Below are 19,920 nucleotides of genomic sequence, written 5' to 3'. Positions count from 1 at the left end.
TCCATTATTAGTCCTTTCTTTAGCACATTCCTAATGGAGGCAATGATAGTTCAGAAGTGGGTCCATTATAAAAGTATTTCTTGTGCACGTTTAATGAAATTGTACTATGTTAGGTTCTGATGCTGGAAAGAAATGTATTAGCAGCAGGAACATCCTTAGGATGGATGGGGCCCTTGTGCCCCTATGCCCAACGGCAGCCTGAGGGGTGGAGTAGGGTAGGGAAGATGACAATATTTTAGAGATGTGATTTCATAATCTTCAAAAACACACTACAGGCTGCACCTCTAAAATCCAGGATTTCTCTGGTCTGACAACATCCATTATCCAGCACGACCACAGATGTTCCAGAATCAGACCGTTCCAGCGTGCTGCAGCTGGGCTGTGGGTGGGAGTGGAGGGAGCTGGCGTGCAGCTCAGCTGGGCTGCAGGGGGAAACAGGAAGTCCAGGGGGAGAAGGAGAGGTGGCAGCAATGGGTCTTAAATGACTACCCCAGGTCTGGAAAAATCCCTCATCCGAGACCAATCCCAAGGGTGCCAGACCGGAGAGATCCAAACTGTAATGGAATATTTTAAAGCAAACTTTAAACTAAAGTCCTGTAGACTAACACAGTAAATTCAGAAATAGTATAAACCTAGGATTGACATACCTTGTAAATGGCTTTATTACCGTCTGAATGGCTCTTTCACAGGTTTAATGTCTGCTAATAAGTCTAGCAGGATTTTTACTTTTAGGTTAACTAGATCCTCTCCAGAGGAAGCAGAGCCGCAGACCTGGGCTAGGAAGAAGTGGGTGGGTGGACATTAAGACCCAGTGGTGCCCCAAATGTTCAGGTGCCCTCCCAGCTGTGTACTCTGTGTGTGGGTAAGAATGGCGCTGATAGGCAGACCCCTCTGTCCACATGGATTTGTAAGAACTTCAGTAATAGACCACATGAATGGTTCTCTTTGCAGGCTTACAGCTTTTCTGCCTAGTAGTTCTTAAATTTCAGGGATTCAATTCAAAGCTATTTGAGGAGTGGTTGCTGGAAAGAATTTACTTCAGGTTAGAGGGTTGTTTGTAGGTGAGGACTGGTTTGTCTCCCAAGGCCTGTGAGAGTGAGGGATCATTTTCCAGGATAGGTTGTAGATTGTCAATGCACTGAAGAGGTTTAAGTTGGAGACTGCCAGTGATGACTAGCAGTGTTCTGTTATTTTGCTTGTTGGGCCCATCTTGCAGAAGCAGATACAGCTGCTCCCAAAGTTATGACCACCTCCACTTATGACCATCTGCACTTACAACCAAAGCAGTCGTAAATGCGGATCCGAGTTACGAATGGCGATCCGCGCTTACCAACACTTTGAGTTACGGACCAAGTGTTGGTCTGTAACTTGTTCGTAACTCTGGGAGCGGCCGTACCTGGCTATTTGTCTGCTCTGTCAATCTGTGTGTTCACTTCCTCAGGTGGTTGTTTAAGTTTTAAGAATGCCTGATAGAGATCCTGTAGGTGTTTGTCTCTTTCTGTGGGACTGGAGCAAATCTGGTTGTATCTTAGGGCATGGTTGTAAACAACTGATTGTGTGATGATGTGTCCTGGATGGTAGTTAGTGGCATATAGGTAAGAATAACGTTTGGTAGGTTTCTGGTATAAGACGGGGGAAATGTGACCATCATGTAATTGTACTGTAGTGTCAAGGAAATGGATTTTCTTTTGTGGACTGGTCCAGGCCAAGGTTGATGGTGGGGTGGAAGTTGCTGCTATATAAAAATCACAAAAGCCAGTGAAATACCACATAGGCATTTGATTATCACTGCTCACCTCTCACTGAATAGTAGCACTTGCTGGACACAGCACCTTGATCTCATTTTGTTCACAGGGCTCTTTTCACAGATCATACATACTGCATTGCATTTGGTGAGATAGTGTTTGTATTGATGCATGTGCTGTGTACATCCTAAAGTTGGGGGAGGGGTACTGCTAACCTGATCAAATGATCATGCCCTGCCTATTTGTTCATTAGTATCAATTCACTTTTAAGTGAGCCTGGCACCCATAAAGGTGAACTACGTCCTTCAGCTTCTGATAGCACAGTAGGACAGACACCCTAAACAATCCACTTACAGTTATTTAGATTCAGTGGGCCCTGTCAGGACAATTACTTCAGATTTTCATAGGGATACTGAGATGTGCATCTGGCCTTGCAATCTCAAAGAAAACATTTGAAAGCCTTAGCACCAACAGCACACCAAAATGACTTGCCTTCCACAAAGATTCGGTTCCAGTAGATTTTCCCAACCTGATTACCTCCAAGGAACACTAGATTGGATAAAATCAACATTGAAGTGGAAATAGCTGCCAGGGCAGCATGAAGTCGACGGCAAATTCCTGGTGAGAAAAAACGATCCTGACAATAAAGAAAAAGAGAGAGAAGGGTAACAGAGTTAACACTACAAAAACACACAGAAACTGTTGTTGTAACAACATTTTTACAACTCATTTTGGAAAATGCACTGTAATGATGGCAGATAAGCACTCAGACTCGGGGCCTCGTCAGAATGGGACAAATCCTGAAGTCCTTATATTCTGGCAAAAGTTCCACAGAACTGATTGGAAGTTTTGTCTGAGTAATGAATTCAGGAGTGGCTCTATGACTTAAAAAATTATTTCAAAAGAATAGATCATTTTAGTTTTCGCTGTCTTCCTTGAGGTATTTCGCTTGCAAGTTGAGCAAACACACCTTCCTATATGGCCAGTGGTACTCAATAGGTTCTAACCACCAAGCGGGTTTCCAGTTACTAAAGTGCTTCTGTCCAAATATAAAGGATTTGAATAGTCACTGACACTTTGGGTAAATTAACAGCAAATTCGTTTTTGATTAGTTAATAAACATTCACCAACATATATCACAATTAAACAAGAATTGTTTGTCATAATAAGTTCCTTTATCAAAATAACATTTAGTTTGGGAAGTGAATTAAGATGTAAGTCCTGACATCACTGCTTCTAATAATTTCAGAGGTGAGCCTAGGTATTGTACAATTACTGAAATTGGCAAGACAGTTTTCCCCATTGATGTGATGCAACAAATAAGTCAACAACCGCAATAACCTTGGAGCAGGCTACCACAATGTAAATTAATAGTGGGTGTAAAATTTTTTAAAAACATTTTGTCTTCCTTTAGGTTTCCACTGTTAAAATGATTTATAAAGATAGTACTATGGTAAATCAGACTAAGAAAGCAATGCCGAATAGTTACAATGTTGTATAAGGAACAGCATACAGTGTGCACCATATTTTCAGTGCACCATATTTTCAGGTTCAAAAAATTATTAGGAACTCATCCTCTCAGAATCTGAATGCTTCTTGAAAAGTGGTAAACACTTCAAACTCCCATAAGGGTTAAGGAAAGTAGCCAAGAAGGGTTCAGCCTCTCCCACACAATCATTAGTCAGGATGCTATGGCAAAGGATGCTGAGTCTTATTACTGTAGCACCAATAAAGAACATTAATCTGTAATAGCTGTATTGGACCAGAATTAGTGTTCAGACACCAGAAATATGGAACTTGTACAAAATGGCCCTACAAATTTTACTAAAGAACTTAACTGCCAGCTTTGTAAACATCAGAATAGACATCTGCACATAACTGAAAATGAAGGCCCAGAACTTCTAATAAATATACAGACCTAAAAATGTAATTATAATATATTTCTGAATAGTAGCTCTGTTGTAACACGTTTGCCAATCTAATGTATGAGTCAGCACTACAAGTTGAAACCTGCTAGTCCAGCATGATTTTAGTTAGCTGAATGTCCACTTTTCCTGGGTGTGACTAAGTTTCCCACAGTCCCATGAAATTTGTTTACTGCCACCACCCTGTCTCTCAGTGTTCTGTGCTGTTATTTAGCTCTAATTTACTCCTAAATGTCCTCTAACAGGCCAGCAAGCAGTGGAAGTGGCTAGCAGCATTACCAACAATACTGACCTCCTGTAGTCCAGAAAATTCTCTTTGGAACCGGTCAGGTCCCAAGGATGCCAGACTAGAGAGGTTCAATCTGTACTATATGGTAGGTGCACAACTGGTTGAAAAACTATTTCTAGAGAGTAGTTATCAATGGGCCAAACTCAAGCTGGAAGGGCATACCGAGTTGTCTCCGCTATTGTTCACTTCTGAGGTAAGTGCTGCTCATGGGATGGAACCAGTGGCTAGACGGACCGTATCTTCCCCACCCCAATCCATGGATATATAAAAGCAAGGTTTTGAGACTACATGAGCATGCTCGGAACTCTGCTGTTTTTTCACATAAATTCATAGAGTTTATGGCAAGAGGGGACCGTTATGGTCATCTCAGTGTGACCTCCTGAATAACACGGGCTACAGAATTTCACTCAATCCCACAACTTCGGGTTGAACTAGAGCTTATCTTTAGCATGTGGTGGACCATGACACTTACATCGTATGCTTCCTGCCTCCCTCCCTCCATCCAGCATCAAGAATGCAAATACGGCAGAGACTCAACACTGTATAGCTACCATGAACAGTAGTTTAAAGCAGGGCTTCTCAGATTTTGTCTTTCTGAGGCCCTCCCAACAGGCTTTAAAAACTCCACAGCCCACTTATGCCACATCAACTGTTTTTTTGCCTATAAAAACCAAGACCAGCATTGGGGGTAGGAAGCAAGACAACTGTCCAGGGCCTCATAACACAAGAGTCCCATTAAAGTTGCTCAGGCTATCAGGGCTTGGGGCTGTGGTCTTCAACCACATGCTCAATAGTAGTCCTGCTTAGCAGATCCCCTGAAACCTGCTTCCAGCATTTCAGCATAAAAACAGTTACTTCACTGAACCATTGAGGGCAATGCTGTAGCTAATTTTCATTAGTCTGTTAAGAACTGATCCACAAAACAGTAAAGATTTTCTTGGGGGTGTTTCAGCTTTCTACAAATCCATAACACAGATAGAAAAATCAAACTATATTTTAAATGTCTCATGTCATCCAGAGAAATCCAATTATGAAAGTACCTGAGCAGCTATTGTGTCCAAATTAACACAGTGGAAGCAGTAATTTACCAATGAGAAAGTGAGGCCAGACTTGATTAACAGCAGTACAATTTGGGATTTAAGTATTTATCACTCTGTTCTTTGTTCTCAAGACCTGAGAGTTTATCTCAAGGGTGGCCAAGAGGCTGGATCTGGCCCGCAGACACCTTCCTGGCACCCTTCCGACACAACAGCTCACATCATTTTAAACAGCTGGCTGCTAATTACTTTGAGGGATGGGGAGAGTTTGCATGCTGTCCCCGGACCCTAGCAAAATCCCTTAGATCCCATTGGCCAGTTTCTGGCCAACAGGAGCTGAGAAATTTTGCTGGAGGCAGGGGCAGTGAGAGAAGCCTCCTCACTCTCCACTCCCCATGCTGGAGCAGAACCACTTGGAGCAGCCAGCCCAGCACACCGGCAGGGAGCCTGTCTTAGAGTGTGTCTAGACTATACCTCTCTCTCGACAGAGAGATGTAGATTAGGCACATTGAAATTGCTAATGAAGAAGGGATTTAAATATCCTGTGCCTCATTAGCATAAACATGGCCACTGCTTTTTTTCTAAACGGAGTTTTTTCAGAAAAAAACCAGCAGTCTAAACGTGGATCTGTCAAAAATAAAGCCTTTTTCAACAGATCCTGTAAACCTCATTTTTTTTAAATCCCTGCTTCATTAGTAATTTCAATGTGTTTGATTTGCATCCCGCTGTTGACAGAGGGATGCAGTCTAGACGTAGCCTCAGGCTCCTGCAGGGCTGGCTAGCTGGCAGCTGCTTATGTAAGCATCTCCCAGCCAGCACCTGCGTCTCTTACTCCACCTCCTCTCTGCCCCCAACTTCCTGCCCTAGGTCATCACCCAAACCCTCTGCACTCCCTTTCCCCACTTCTCCCAGGTCACAACTCCCTCCCAGACCCTGTACCCCCTCTTAAAGCCCCTCCCCCAGGCCAGAATCCTCTCCTGTCCCCTTACCCCCTCCTGCACCCCAAGCCCCTGCCCCAGATCACAATCCCCTCATTCACCCAAATGCCCTCTCAGACCCCAGACTCCTTCCTGCCCCCCCTCCTTTATTTGAGCTCCCTTCTACATCTCACCCGCTATCCCAGACCCTGCATCCCCTCCATAGAAGTGTGGACCTTGACCACTTACAAAAATCTCGGAGTGTTCCCCCATTAAAAATTATTGTCCACCCCTGGTTTATCTCTATGAAAACTATTTCAAAAGCTCTTCTCTGTGCTGTTTCACTCCCTGGATGATCTATTCCACTGTTGCAAGAAAAATACCAGGGGTTGCTACAAGTTCTGATTTCAGTTGTATAGTTTCTTTGGAAGTTGGTGTTCAGCTGTGGAATCTGAAATCCTCACCTCCCCCTTTTACCTGCTTCCAACACTCTCAATTATCTTCCTCCAGAAGGTAAGTTTATAAACACAAATGACTAGCATCACACTCCACCTCAGTTAAAAGTCAGTGCTGGCAGAAGCTAAAGAAAACTTTCCTGTAAATCCAATGTTGCTATTGAAGTTGCTGAGGTGCTCAGAGTGCTTTAACCAGGGCCTATTCAACAGGAATTAAATCTTGTCACTGTCTGTGGAATCCTAATGTGATTGAATTTACCCCTTCATGTAGCACAATAGCTGTTTCCCACACTTCTCTTTTGTTACATGTAACTGCCTTTCTGCAGACTCAAGAATGGAAGTGCAAGATAAGAAAAAATTGGAGCTATGACAAATTCTGAGTCAAACATAACAAAGTATATACTGTAGAGCTGTGCACACAATGCAATAAGACTCTCACATGCCAATATTAAGATGAGTGATATAAATACATAGTGCTTGATTCACCATTGCTCTACTGTAACATTACCTTCCTTTAACTTTTAATTGAGTTTAATGTCTTAATACAATTTTTTGGGAAAATGACATCCATTTAGCTACCCTGTTCACTATCGGGTCTGTGTGATTTTTTTTCTGTCAACCACTTTATCCAGGACATTTTTTAAAATGAAAGAAAGGTTACGTACTTTTGTTCAGAAAGTATACTGCATTATTGTCTGTGGTTGATACATCAAAGAATTTTCATGAATGGGACACGTAATTCCAGTTAGTCTTCATTTTTGACCACCAAGCTATGAAGGTTAAGTGTGACTGTGATTGAAGATGGTTGGCTTTCTAGCATTGGAAGTTGACAAGGGATTTTAACAGAGGGCCCATATTTATAATCCAAATTATGTTGGAGTAGAACACTAACTGTACTCAGTGCTAATACTGACAACAGCGGGCTGACTCTCATTTCAGTTGACCTTATTGTACAATGTATAAAATCAACTCTCCTTTCAATGTGTTGCTGATATAAAGGTTATAAAAAGTTAGAAGGCAAAATATAGGTGGGCAGTTTGATTATTTCGGCAGGGTTAGTTGCACAAGTGGTGAGAGTATGTAAATGATGATGAGACTTGGAAAATCTAATTTCTAAGTCCTGGAGTGCGTACTGAAATTTTCCTATTATTAGCTGTCACCAAGGACCTGAGCTAAAGCTCTTTCCCACCCTGCATTATGATCAAAGGATATTGCCACGAGCATGCTCTATGAGGTTAGCAATACAAATGACCTAGTTGTTGAGTTTTGCCCTTAGAAGGTACATTTAGGAATGACAGCTCAAACCCCTTCCCAAGGCACTGCAATAATAATAGCACTCAACAGCCTGAGTATTACCTTGAAAGGTCTTCTAAATCATAGTAATCTGAACTGTAGGTACTCACCAAAAATAATGGTTGATTAGGATGTTAAAGAGTGGATCTTTTGCTAATCATGTAGTCAATACAATTTGTTTTGACTACACGATTAGTCAATAAGGAGAGACTCGCTCCAGGACTGCTGTGCCTTTGCATTTTAAATGTAGTAAGAGACCAGCAGCTCTTACTACATTTAAAATACAGAGGCACAGAGATCCCAAACCTGCATGAGCCAGGACTCCTCGGTCTTGGCTTACAACAGGGTGCTGCAAACAGGGGCTGCTTTGCCTCACATAGCATACCAGGAGGTATGCTACATGCCAGGAGGCAGTATCCAAGATGTCAGGAGGGACTGTCAAAGATCATCCAGCATTCTGATGACTACTCCGACGCTACTCGGCGAGGAGAGTACTACTGGTACTGTGTGGTATGACTCTGAGCAGATCACAAGTGACAACAGGACCTGGGGAGTAAGGGGTGAAGAAATTGGGGGTGCAGGCTGTGTTCTGTTCAAACCTTCCAGTCAAGTATAGGTGAATGCCTGGCTGCAAAGATGGTGTTGTCAGGAAGGCTTTGGCTTGCTTGACCATGGGATATTGTTCTGGGAAGAAGAACTGCTAAGCAAACATGGGATCACCTATCAAGGAAAGGGAAGAGTTTATTTGTGTATGGACTTGTCTAACCTAGAGATGATTTTAAACAACGTTTGATGGGAGGAGACAAAACCCCACAGGTTGGTCAAAAATATGGAGACCAAGGAGAAGAGTCAGAATCTGGGGGGAGCATGGGCCATTCTAGCAGGGATAAGGGAGAGAGAAAGTAAAACACTGGGGGGAAATCAAATCAGTATCTTTGATGTCTGTATACTATTAATCAGGAAGAACTTAAAATGCTAGTTAATAAATGCAACTATGACATACTGAGGCTGAGATGGACCACCTAATCAGGAAGAGAAGGAGGAGGCTTTTTATAAACAACTAACAAACTCATCCAAAGGGTAGGACTTGGTGATGATGGGGGACTTCAATTACCCAGATACATGTTGGGAACATAACACGGAAGGGCACAGGTTATCAGATAGTTACTTTTTTCCATAACTGGTCTTCGAGATGTGTTGTTTATTTACATTCCATTGAATGTGTATATGCTCGCCACGTGCACTGGTGCTGGAAGTTTTTCCTTCAGCATTATCCATAGGGGACCAACTCTTTTCTTCTTTGAGTGCTTGCTCATGTCCATTCCACAATAAGTGACTCCAAGCATTAATTGCAACACAACTCTGCCAAATCCAGTATCATCTCTTGTCAGAGGGTTGATAGAGTAGTGTGTCATGAACATGTATACCAAAGACCACGTTGCAATCCTGCAGATGTCCTGGATAGGGACATGCACTAGGAAGGTTGCTGAGGATGCTTGAGACCTGGTCAAATGGGTCTTTACCATAAGCAGCAGCTCAGCTCAAGCCAGCTCATAGCAGGTCCAGATGCAGGTAGTATTCCAATTGGAGATCCTCTGCAAGGACAAAGGGAGGCCCTTCATCCCGTTTGCTGTTGCAATAAGTAGCTTGGATGATCTGTGGAAGGGTTTGGTGCGCTCAGGTAGTTTGTTAGGGTGTGCCAGACATCCAAAGTGCATAACTGTCTCTCCTCATGGGTTGTGTGCGGCTTTGGACAGAACAGCAGTAGAAAGATAGCATGGTTCATGTGGAAGTAAAACTTACAGGGCAGAAACACAGGATATTCTTGTAGAAAACCATATAAGGAGTTCTGAAGTGAAGGCTTTAATCTCAGAGACTCGCCTTGCCTATGTAACGGCTACAAGGAAAGCTACCTTCCATGACAGATGTGAAAAGGAGCAAAGGCTCAAAGGGAGGCCCTGTGAGCCTCAAAAGGATGAGGTTAAAGTCCCAGTGCAGAATCGGGTCCTGGATAGGTGGGAAGAGTTTCTAATTCTTTCAGGAACCAGATGAACATGTGTGAGAACACCAGTTTGCCCTGGTGGAAAGCTGATAGAGCTGCCAAGTGCTCCTTAAGGAAAGAAAGTGCAAGGCCTTGATGCTTACCATTGGCAGATAGTTGAGGATTGTAGGGTAAACTGAGGCAGTCCATGGTATCTTGCTGAGAACTGAGTACTCAAATCCAAAATCATTAGGCCAGGCCTGGTTAGCACACAGACTGGCAGTTATTGTGACCCTGGTTCCCCTGGCAACTACATTCCAAAGGGGCCTCACTCTGATAAGGCCTGGTTGGTATCAGCCAGGTTGCATGGTTTTTCTTACTGTCTCCTGTGATTTCAGACTAATCAGCTTGGATCCCAAGGACTCTGCCAACACAAGGAAGGAGTCATCTCACAATAGTCATCACAATTTCAGCAAAACAAATTAACATCAACATGTCCATTTTGGGGGCTTCCATCCTGTTTATGTTGGCTCATTTAGCTTGTTAGGAATAACTACCTGTATTAGTGATAACATGTTTAATTGGCAATGGGTGGAGATACTGTGTAATTTTCGTGGTTTATTGGCTTATGTGCATATCTCATTTCTGCTGCCTTACCTATCAAATCATTTTCCCTCCATCCATCTGCTACCTATATAATCTAATGTATGCTTTGGTTAAGTCAGTGCTCACCAGGTTAACTCCTGATGGGTACTCCACCAGCTGTGTGAACCAATAAATCCTCTGCTTGTTTCCCCCTGCACCCAGTGTGTCCGGAATTATTCCCTACAAAGATGGACCGTAAAGACAACCTTGTTGGGGAGATGTCGCACTCCTCTGCCCAGCAGGAGAATATCTTCCACTTTTCCAGGTAAGTTGCTCTGGTGGAGGGTTTTCTGTTTTCTAAGAGAACTTGCTGTACCTGAGTGACACAGGTACCAAGCTGTGAGGTGAAGGAAGGAAAGTTTTGGATGCAGGAGCTGCCTGTGGTTTTACATGAGAAGGCCCAGGTGTCTGGCCAGCAGCCATGGGGAGGCCACTGTCAGTACCATGGGTAACCCAAACCAGTGCTGGTGAGACCACGTGGGGGCAATCATGATGTCTCTACCCTTGATAGGACCCCACTGGCAAGCAGACTTGGTGGGAATGCATACATCAGATCCTCTTTCCAAGGCACAAGGCAGGAAGTGAAGAGGCAGTCCCTGCCTATGGCTCTGTAGGGAGCAGCACTTCCTGTTCTGTCTGGTGGTGAACAGCTCCACTCAGTGAGTTTCCCATCTTTGGAAGAGAACTTGGACGATTTCTGGATGGAGGGACCACTTGTGGGGAGAGAAGGACTTGTGAGGAAATCCGTCAGTGCATTCCGCACCTGAGAGAGGTGCGGTGTCTCAAGGTGGTTGTCATACTCAAGGCAAAAGGGCCACAAATGGAGTGTTTCCTGACAGAGTGGCAGTGAGCATACTCCCCTTTGCAGGATGATGTAAAACATTGAGACTATGTTGTCCATGAGTAGCCATACCACTTGACTAGAGAGATGGTAGGAAGACTCTGCAAGCAAGGCAACTGCTCTGAGTTCCTGGATGTTTATGTGCAATGTTAACTCCTCTGGGGACCACACTTCCAGCCAAGGATAGAGGCATCTGATATCAGAGATACTGAGGGTCAAAGGCTCTCAAACAGGACTCCTCGGACCAACTTGGGGCCGCAGGGAGGTAAGTACCTTCGATGGAATTGAGACAACCCTAGTTGGTCAGGGTGTAGACTGTGGTCAGCCAGTATTGTATGGGTCGCCTCCTGAGTCTTGCGTGGCAGTACATGCTGACATGTGGCTCCGCAACTTGATACTGTTTCGAATTACCTTCTCACAAACAAACTAGGGAAATGCAATCAAGATGGAGCTACTATCTGGTACGTGTCTACCTGGTTGGAAAACTGTTTGTACAGAGTAGTTATCAATGATTCACAGTCCAGGGCACACCGAGTGGTCTCTGCTACTGTTCACTTGTGAGGTAATTGAAAGAGTTCTAATTGATTTATAAGTTATATGGGTTTCTGGCTACCTGAGAGTCTACCCCCCTTCTGAGCCAATGGGGATAGTTTTGTTCAGGGGGCAACTAAGATTACTAATGCACAAACTGCACAAAAACCAAACACTCTTGCCTAGCGTGCTGCTGCACCTCTACCTTGGGGTCCTACCCTGTTCCGCCTCTTTTCCAAGGCCATGTCCCCGCTCATTCTGTCCACCTTCCCTCTGTTGCTCACTCTCCCCAAACCTCACTCACTGTCACTGGGCTGGAGCAGGGGATTGGAGTATCAGAGGGGGTTGTGAGGACCCCAGCTGGAGAAGTAGACTCTGGGTGTGGTCAGAAAGGAGGGGATAGGTGTGGAAGAGGGCTCAGAGCCAGTGCAGGGGGTTAGGGTTTTGGGGATGAGGGTTCTGGCTAAGAGTGCAGGCTCTGGGTGGGACCAGGTGTAGCCAGACAGGAACCCCCCTTCTAACATCCAATTTTGCTTGCCTGGAGCATGCAGGGCACACAGAACAGAAGGCCCAGGCTGTGTGACCGTGAATGGCTGTAAACAGAGATATGCCAATTGCTGACCAAGAGGCTGCCAAGGAGTGTCCTTGACTCAAACCCATATTGATACGAACACACAGCCGTCCGTAGGGGGAGGAATCTCTTGCCCAATAAAAGAATATCCGGCACTCCTAATTTAGCTATCTTCCTCTCTTGCAAGTGTAAATTAACTTGAAACTTGCTTGTAAGAACTGGCGCCACAAAACGGACCAGTACAATTTGGCCTCTTAGATAAGAAAGAGGATACGGGCCCCCAGGGGTATAAAGATGGGTCCAGCAGCACATTTTCTCTGAGTGTCAATCTACCATCTATCTGCTGGTTGGGTTAGGTGTTTGATCTCCCGAGGTTCCAGAGGGGACACCCACCTCGTATTCGTCTTTCCTAGGAATTGAGAGACCGGCCCTGGCCTGACACGCTGGAGTCGAGAGGCACAGAAAGGGGTAAAAATTGTACCTGGATGTGGTCCTTTGCTTAAGTATATATATACATAGTGTTAGAGCTCTTTAAAGATTAAGCTGTCACTTGGTACCATTATTTCTATTTTCTATCTTTACCTTTTTCCTGTAACCATTTTTAAGATCTATATATATATTTGCTAGCATTTAAGAAATAGAGCAATAGCCATTGTAACCATGTGCTTTTATAAGTCTTTTAATAAACCTGTAACTGTTTAAGCTTTAACCTGACTCCTTCCGTTGCTGTAATAGAACCAAGCACAATTTAAAAGAACTTCAACCGGTCATAAAGGGACAGGCATAGGAAGAGCTTGGGCGTTTGGATCTGTGTCACTCCCAGGTGACAGATCCGTTGGGGCTGCCCGCTGCGAAGGAACTTTGTGTTCTAGCAGCTAAAATCTAAGGTGTAATAAGCTCTTCCTATATAACAGGGCGTCTGTTGGCCTGCTGGCCACCCTCTGCGACGGGACCCCGGTCCTAGCAGTAAAGACACGGACGTTAAACCTTTTCTCGGAAACACACACACATTGCCCTGACCGTCGGCTGACACCAGGGATGAAGGATTTATGGTTCAGAAGGGAGATCAGGGATGGGACAGGGGTCGGGGGATGCAGTGTATGTGTGAGGGAAGGCTCCGCTGGGGATGAGGGGTTCGAGATGCCAGAGGGGACTCAGGGGTGGCACAGAGTTCTAGGGTATAGAGGGAGTATTCAACAGGCTCTAAATGGCAGTTTGGGAGGGGGGCAGGATGCTGATTGGTGCATGGGTAGGAGGTATGAGATCCTGATGGTCCTTACTGTGGTTCCCAGGAAGCAGTTGCCAGGTCCCTAGGTCCCCTTGGCACAGTGTGCTGCTTTTGCACCCACAGACAATCTCCCACAGCTCCTATTGATCATGGTCCCTGTCCAGTGGGAGCTGTAGAGCCAGTATTCTACGCACTGCACCTGGCCCCTGAGTGGCAGCTCTGTCGCTCCCACTAGCCAGGAACCAGAACCAATGGGAGCTGTGGGAGTGTTGTCGGCAGGCCAGAGGGCCGTGCACAGATGGAATTTCCCTGCACCTAGGGGCTGAAGGGACTGGGCGGCTGCTACCAGAAGGCACTCCCACTGGACTTTTAACAGCCCCATTGGCAGCACCCAATTGGAGCCACTGGGTCCTTTTTCAACTGGCTGTTCTGGTAAAAAACCAGAGGCTTGGCAATCCTACTGGGCACTCTTCCTTATGCTCCCATAGATCTGAAGGTCTGAGTACATCCTAGATAGAGAGGAGACACATCTCTTGGACAGCACTCCTGCATTTGGTCCTGCAGAATCCAAATGATTTGATCTTTGGAAGATGACACAGGCTTTTGTCTGAGTAGATTACAACACTGGGATCCCAATAAGTGAAAGTCCAAGTTATATGATTTAAAACTATGTATATTATTCTGCCTTTGTATATCTGCTCAGAGACACGGAAAGGGGATAAACCTTCCAAACCTATAGCTTATGTAAACAAACAAACAATTAAATAAAAAAATAGATTATAGTCCAAACAAAAGATATGTAATAATGCAGAAAATATTATTGGAATTTGTTTTCATTTAATAGAACCAATAAGTTTCAAGAAAATGTGCAAGTGCACAGATAATTCTGTTATTCAAATAGGAAAAGTTTAGATACAGCATCTTAACCCCATATAGTAAGTGACAGAAAAATTTATATCTAGCAAATAAAGTGATACATTTCCTGCATAATAAAGGTCATCAAAGCTTAGTATGTGCCAGAAATTACCAATACATATTTTAATGTACTGATGTGGCATGTATGTATTAAAGGTTTAATTCTGCAAGATGCTAAGCACCTTCTGGTAGATGTTGAGCACCATCAATTACTTCGATCGAGCCCAAAAATGAGACTGGGACTAGGTTTATAGAATCATAGAACCATAGAGCTGGAAGAGACTTCAGGAGGTCATCAAGTCCAGCCCCCTGCCCGAGGAAGGACCAATCTCAACTAAATAAAAACAGCCAAGGCTTTGTCAAGCCGAGATTTAAACATCTCTAGGAATGGAGATTCCACTACCTCCCTAGGTAATGCATTCCAGTGCTTCACCACCCTCCTCAGGAAATAGTTTTTCCTAATATCCAACCTAGACCTCCCCCACTGTAACTAGAGACCACTGCTCCTTCTGCCATCTGTCTCTACTGTGAACAGCCTTTCTCCATCCTCTTTGGAATCTCCCTTCAGGAAGTTGAAGGCTGCTAGCAAAAAGCCCCCCTCACTCTTCTCTTCTGCAGACTAAACAAACCGAAATCCCTCTGGGTATGTCTACACTGCCACCCTAGTTGGAACTAGAGTGGCTAATGTAGGCATTCGAACTTGCAAATGAAGCCCGGGATTTAAATATCCCGGGCTTTATTTGCATGTTCCTGGGCGCCGCCATTTTTAAATGCCCCGTAGTTTGAACTCCCTGCCCGTGGCTACACGCGGCACGGATTAGGTAGTTCGAATTAAAGCTCCTAATTCGAACTACTGTTACTCCTCCTGCAATTCTCTGATCTGAAATAGGAAGCTGTCTGACTGGATCTGCCCCTACCCCTGGTGGGTCTGGCCAGGTTCACCTTTCCCCGCAGCTGCAGGCAGGGGCTACTCTGACTGGCCATTCAGAGCAGCCCTGTCTGTGATAGGGGACACTCTAGCTTGGCTGCGGTGGGCAGCGGGGTGCTCCAGCCTAGTGGGCTGGATCAGCCCCCCCACCCATCCCTGTTTAATCAGTTTAACATTTAAGTACTTTGATAAACAGATGCATATTATGGAGTTTCACTGCAGCTCCTTTCAGGGCATTTGTAGTTGTCCATAAATGCTTTTGGATAACTTCATATACATCAATATTTCTAAGTGAATCAAAAAAAGAAAAAAAAAACAGAAAAAAAACCAGTCGTCCCATTGGGGAACTATTCTCCAGCTGGATTCATAAAGCACAGCACTGGCATAAAAAGGAATGAAAAGAGAACTGACTAGTTCAGAACAAACTTTTTACTATTAAGACTAGTTTCAACAAACTTTCAAAGTGGTTTCTGTTCATGTACTTTCACGCTCCTCAAATATTGCACTCTGGTCAGTTTAAGCAGAAATGGTGGAGAAAAACCTCAAACAAAACCATCATATTTCATTCAGAGCTGTGAAAACAACATGTTATGGACCATATTTTAATTTGTGTATCCCATTCACTCTCAATCCAGTGAGACTACTTTTGTAGTCAGGAAATATAGGAACTGAATCTCCTTATGCCTATATTTAATTAGCAGATCAACAACATGCCATGGCCGGGCTTCAGAATACTTCAGATTATTTGCATAAGAGATACAAAGAAAAAGTGAGACAATCTCATGAGAAAAAGTCAATAGAGGTGATTTATAAACTCTTGGTATTATCTCTGTATCAGTTCATTTTGCAGCAAATGCACAACAAATATTCACATAGTGCCCAAACTTTGGATTCTATGATTTTTAAATGCAATTTTAACTTGATTTTTATAAAATAAAAGTTTAAAGTTCCCAGAAAACTATGTTGAAAGGTTAGGAACAGTAAACTGACTGTATAAAAATGAGTCAGACCTGCCTTGTTCCCTGTTTTTATTCAGAACATCTAGTTATGTGTGTCACAAAAATAAGCTTTCATTTTTCACATCTATTAGCCCCTAAGAGCCAACATGGATAAGGGATTCACAGATTCTAAGGCCAGAAGAGATCACTATGATCACCTAGTCTGGCCTCTTGTATAACACATGCCCCAGAACCTCCCAAAAATAACCCATAGACCCGATCTTTTAGAAAAACATCCACTCTCGGCTTAAAAATTGTCAACAATGGAGAAGCCACCAGAACACCCTTGGTAAATTTAGCAGGCCAATGCTCAAACCACTGAGCTATCCCTCCCCCCTTTACACACTGTTAACATTTTATACCTTATTTCTAGTCTGACTGTATCTAGCTTCAACCAGGCTAACTGTTATTCCTTTCTCTGGAAGAATGGGATGGATTCTGCTCTGGTTTGTGCATCAACAGACTTTCAACTGAAATTACAATCTTTAGCCTGGTGTGCAGCTCTGTTGCACTACAAATCTGTATAATGAGCTAGGGGTACTGGTCCTGCTCCATGAGTCTGAAGGAAACCGGTTACTAATCTTTCTGCAACTGTTGTTCTTTGAGATGTGCTGGATGTGTCCATTTCCTGGTAGCTGTGCATTCACTGTGTGCAGTCTGTAGAAATTTTTCCTTCAGCTCTAGCATCTCCTGGTGCCATGTGCTGGTCACTGGTATAAGAGATCAAGACAACCCCACACTCCCTCAGTTCTTTCTTGCTAGTCAATTCCAACAGAAGGGGTCAAAGGGTGGGTTGTGGAACAGGAATGCGCAACACATCTCAGAGAACAGCAAGGTTAGTTCTTCAAATCCTTGAACATGTCCATTGCACATTAAGTAACTCCCAGGTAGTACCACAGGAGGTGAGATCAGAGTTCATGGACATGCTGACTGCAATATAGCTCAATCAAACCCAGCATCACCTTTAGCTTGCTGGGCGATGGCACAGTGTGATGAAAAAAATATATATTGACAACCATGTTGCCACTTTGCAGATGTCTTGTATCAGGACCTGGGCCACGGACACCGCTGAGGAAGCTTACGCTTTCAGATGGACATCACTATTGCTGGTGGTGGATGTCTGGCCTGCTTGTAGCACATGTAAATGCACAATGTGATTTGAGATGAAATTCATAGACTCATAGAATCTTTGGGCAGGAAGAGACCTCAGGAGGCTATCAAGTCCAGCCCCCTCCCCAAATCTGGACCAATCCCAACTAAATCATCCCAGCCAGGGCTTTGTCAAGCCAAGCCTTAAAAACCTCTAGGGATGGAGATTCCACTCCCTCCCTAGGGAACCTATTCCAGTGCTTCACCACCCTCCTAGGGAAATAGTTTTTCCTAATATCCAACCTAGACCTCCCCCACTGCAACTTGAGACCATTGCTTCTTGTTCTGCCATCCGTCACTACTGAGAACAGCCTCTCTCCATCCTCTCTGGAACCTCCTTTCAGGAAGCTGAAGCCTGTTATCAAATCCCCCCTCACTCTTCTCTTCTGCAGACTAAATAAGCCCAAATCCCTCAGCCTCTTCTCGTAGGTCATGTGTTCCAACCCTCTCATTCTGGTTGCCCTCTGCTGAACCCTCTCCAATGCGTCCACGTACTTTCTATAGTGGGAGGGCGGGGAGTGGGGGCAGAACTGGACTCAATTCTCTGATCTGAAATAGGAAGGCCCTTCTTCCTGCCCGTTACTTCCATAAAGAGCTGCAAAGATTTAAAGAGCTATCTTGTGCTCTCAGTATAGAAAAACAAGGTGCATCTAATGCTCCCTTTTGCTTGTGTGATTTCAGGGAATAAAAGGTGGGAAAACAGACTGATTACTGTGCAATTCTGAAACCACCTTTAGTAGGAAAGGGGAGTGAGGCCAAAGCTATACCTTGTCCTTAAAGGAGACCGTGGATTCTGACATAAGAGCTCTGAACTCTGAGACCTTTTTGGCTGAGGAGATAGCCTCATTAAGCAATACGTTTAATCTACCTCTCAAAAAATTCCAAACTTGAGAATTGAAAATGAAAATGAAGCGCAAAGGGATTCAACTTACAATTAACTCTTGAACAAGTGAAACAGACAGTAGCCTCCTGACTCCATTTTCTGCAATTACTCCAAGCCAGTTAAGTGCTGCCCAGAACCAAAGGTAGTTATGGCCCCCATGCCAATAGCTTACAAAAGAAAAAGTGGCTGCGGTGGAAAACAACATCCCAAACACACCGCCATGGGATCCTCCCATTGGGATGTAGATGTACCTGCAGGGGAAATGATAAATAAGCAATGTTATTAAGACTTTATTAAAATCTTGGTAATATATCCAGAGCAAAATAAATTTGATTTTAGAGCAGTGTTAGCACCCATTTGACTAATGACCTGACACCTTCCATTTGCAGAACATGACAGTTTCTGGAAAGTAGCAGACAACTTACAAGATGTTAACAGACAGCATTTGTTAAGAAAATAGATCTAGGGCTTAAAAGAGATTTTGCATTAAGTAGATACACTGGCTAAACTCCACTCCCACTTCAGAAATTTGCAACAGGAAATCAAATTATGTAAGAAGCAAGTTCATTCAACCATTCTCCCATGAATTTAGAATAATATTCTCCCCAAAACAATAAAATGTTCAATATATTTATCTTAAAACAAACTTGCATATTCTTTACTTATGCAATGTTTGGTGATTGTTTTTAACATAATTAATCAATATTTCATAGAACTGATACAATTTTTGTTAGATATTTTAAAGAAAAACAAGTTCTTTACATAAAACTATAGTCTATCATTTTTGGCAAAAAAACCCCCAATTTTTTTAAATACATGAAAATTTTCTTTCTTTTCCAAAACTTTATGTAGAAAATGCTTACCATTTTCTAGCCAGCTATAGCATGTAACCATCTTGATTATACCCAAGAACTAGCATGTCATGGTAACATTTGTGCACATATATACTCAACTTGTACTTAGCCATTTTTTTAAATTCATGTGACTCTAAACTTTACAATCCAGAGGTTTATTCTGTATTAAAATGCCTACTGTAATATAATTATGAAGTTTGACACGGTTTTTCTGAGGAAGGAAGAAAATAAGGAAATGAAACAGATCAATTTTCCATTACTGAGATTCATCTGCTCCCACTGACTTTAGAGAAAGGTGAAGTTCCTCTATTCTCCCCAGTTAGAAGGCTGCAACACACACATTAAAGGACACAGATAATTCTTATGCAAGGAAGCTATAATTTTTGTTTGTGTTATGTTAATGGCAAGTATGCATTATAGCTACAAAGCACTTTTTAAAAAAATACCATTGACAATAGTCACCCTTCTTTCAGGGTGACAACAGTCTCTACTCATGTATTTTTACTCAACAACTTAATCAGTGGCATTTCTCCAGTGAAATTTTGCTGTTTTTTTGTCAAATTCTAGGCCCGGAGAAAGTACAGTAAAAGTACTCCTGTGAAAGCTTATAAGGTAGATGAACATAGCATTTTACTCTTAATCTTTGAAGTCACAGCCCCAACCATTGGATGAGAACTAAAGTAAATAATAACTGTAATTAAGTATCAGAGGGGTAGCTGTGTTAGTCTGGATCTG

The 19,920-nt window shown here is 43.4% G+C and overlaps 1 protein-coding gene across 8 annotated transcripts in view; it reads right to left on the bottom strand.

The window, feature by feature from the left end:
• Positions 1-19,920, bottom strand: part of HHAT (hedgehog acyltransferase) — a 361,176-nt gene that overhangs the window by 105,139 nt on the left and 236,117 nt on the right. For all 8 annotated transcript variants that reach the window (XM_014580487.3, XM_075925124.1, XM_006136901.4 and 5 more), the window contains 2 exons: positions 18,381-18,582; positions 2,238-2,382 (listed from right to left, as the gene is read on the bottom strand). In XM_014580487.3, the coding sequence (XP_014435973.2) occupies positions 2,238-2,382; positions 18,381-18,582 (347 nt within the window). The remainder of the gene's footprint in view (positions 1-2,237; positions 2,383-18,380; positions 18,583-19,920) is intronic.

This window comes from Pelodiscus sinensis, chromosome 3 (genome assembly GCF_049634645.1).
Source record: "Pelodiscus sinensis isolate JC-2024 chromosome 3, ASM4963464v1, whole genome shotgun sequence".
In the NCBI taxonomy this organism is placed as follows: domain Eukaryota; kingdom Metazoa; phylum Chordata; order Testudines; family Trionychidae; genus Pelodiscus; species Pelodiscus sinensis.
Note: the sequence above shows the minus strand (reverse complement) of the source record. Positions and strands in the feature narration are given on the sequence as shown.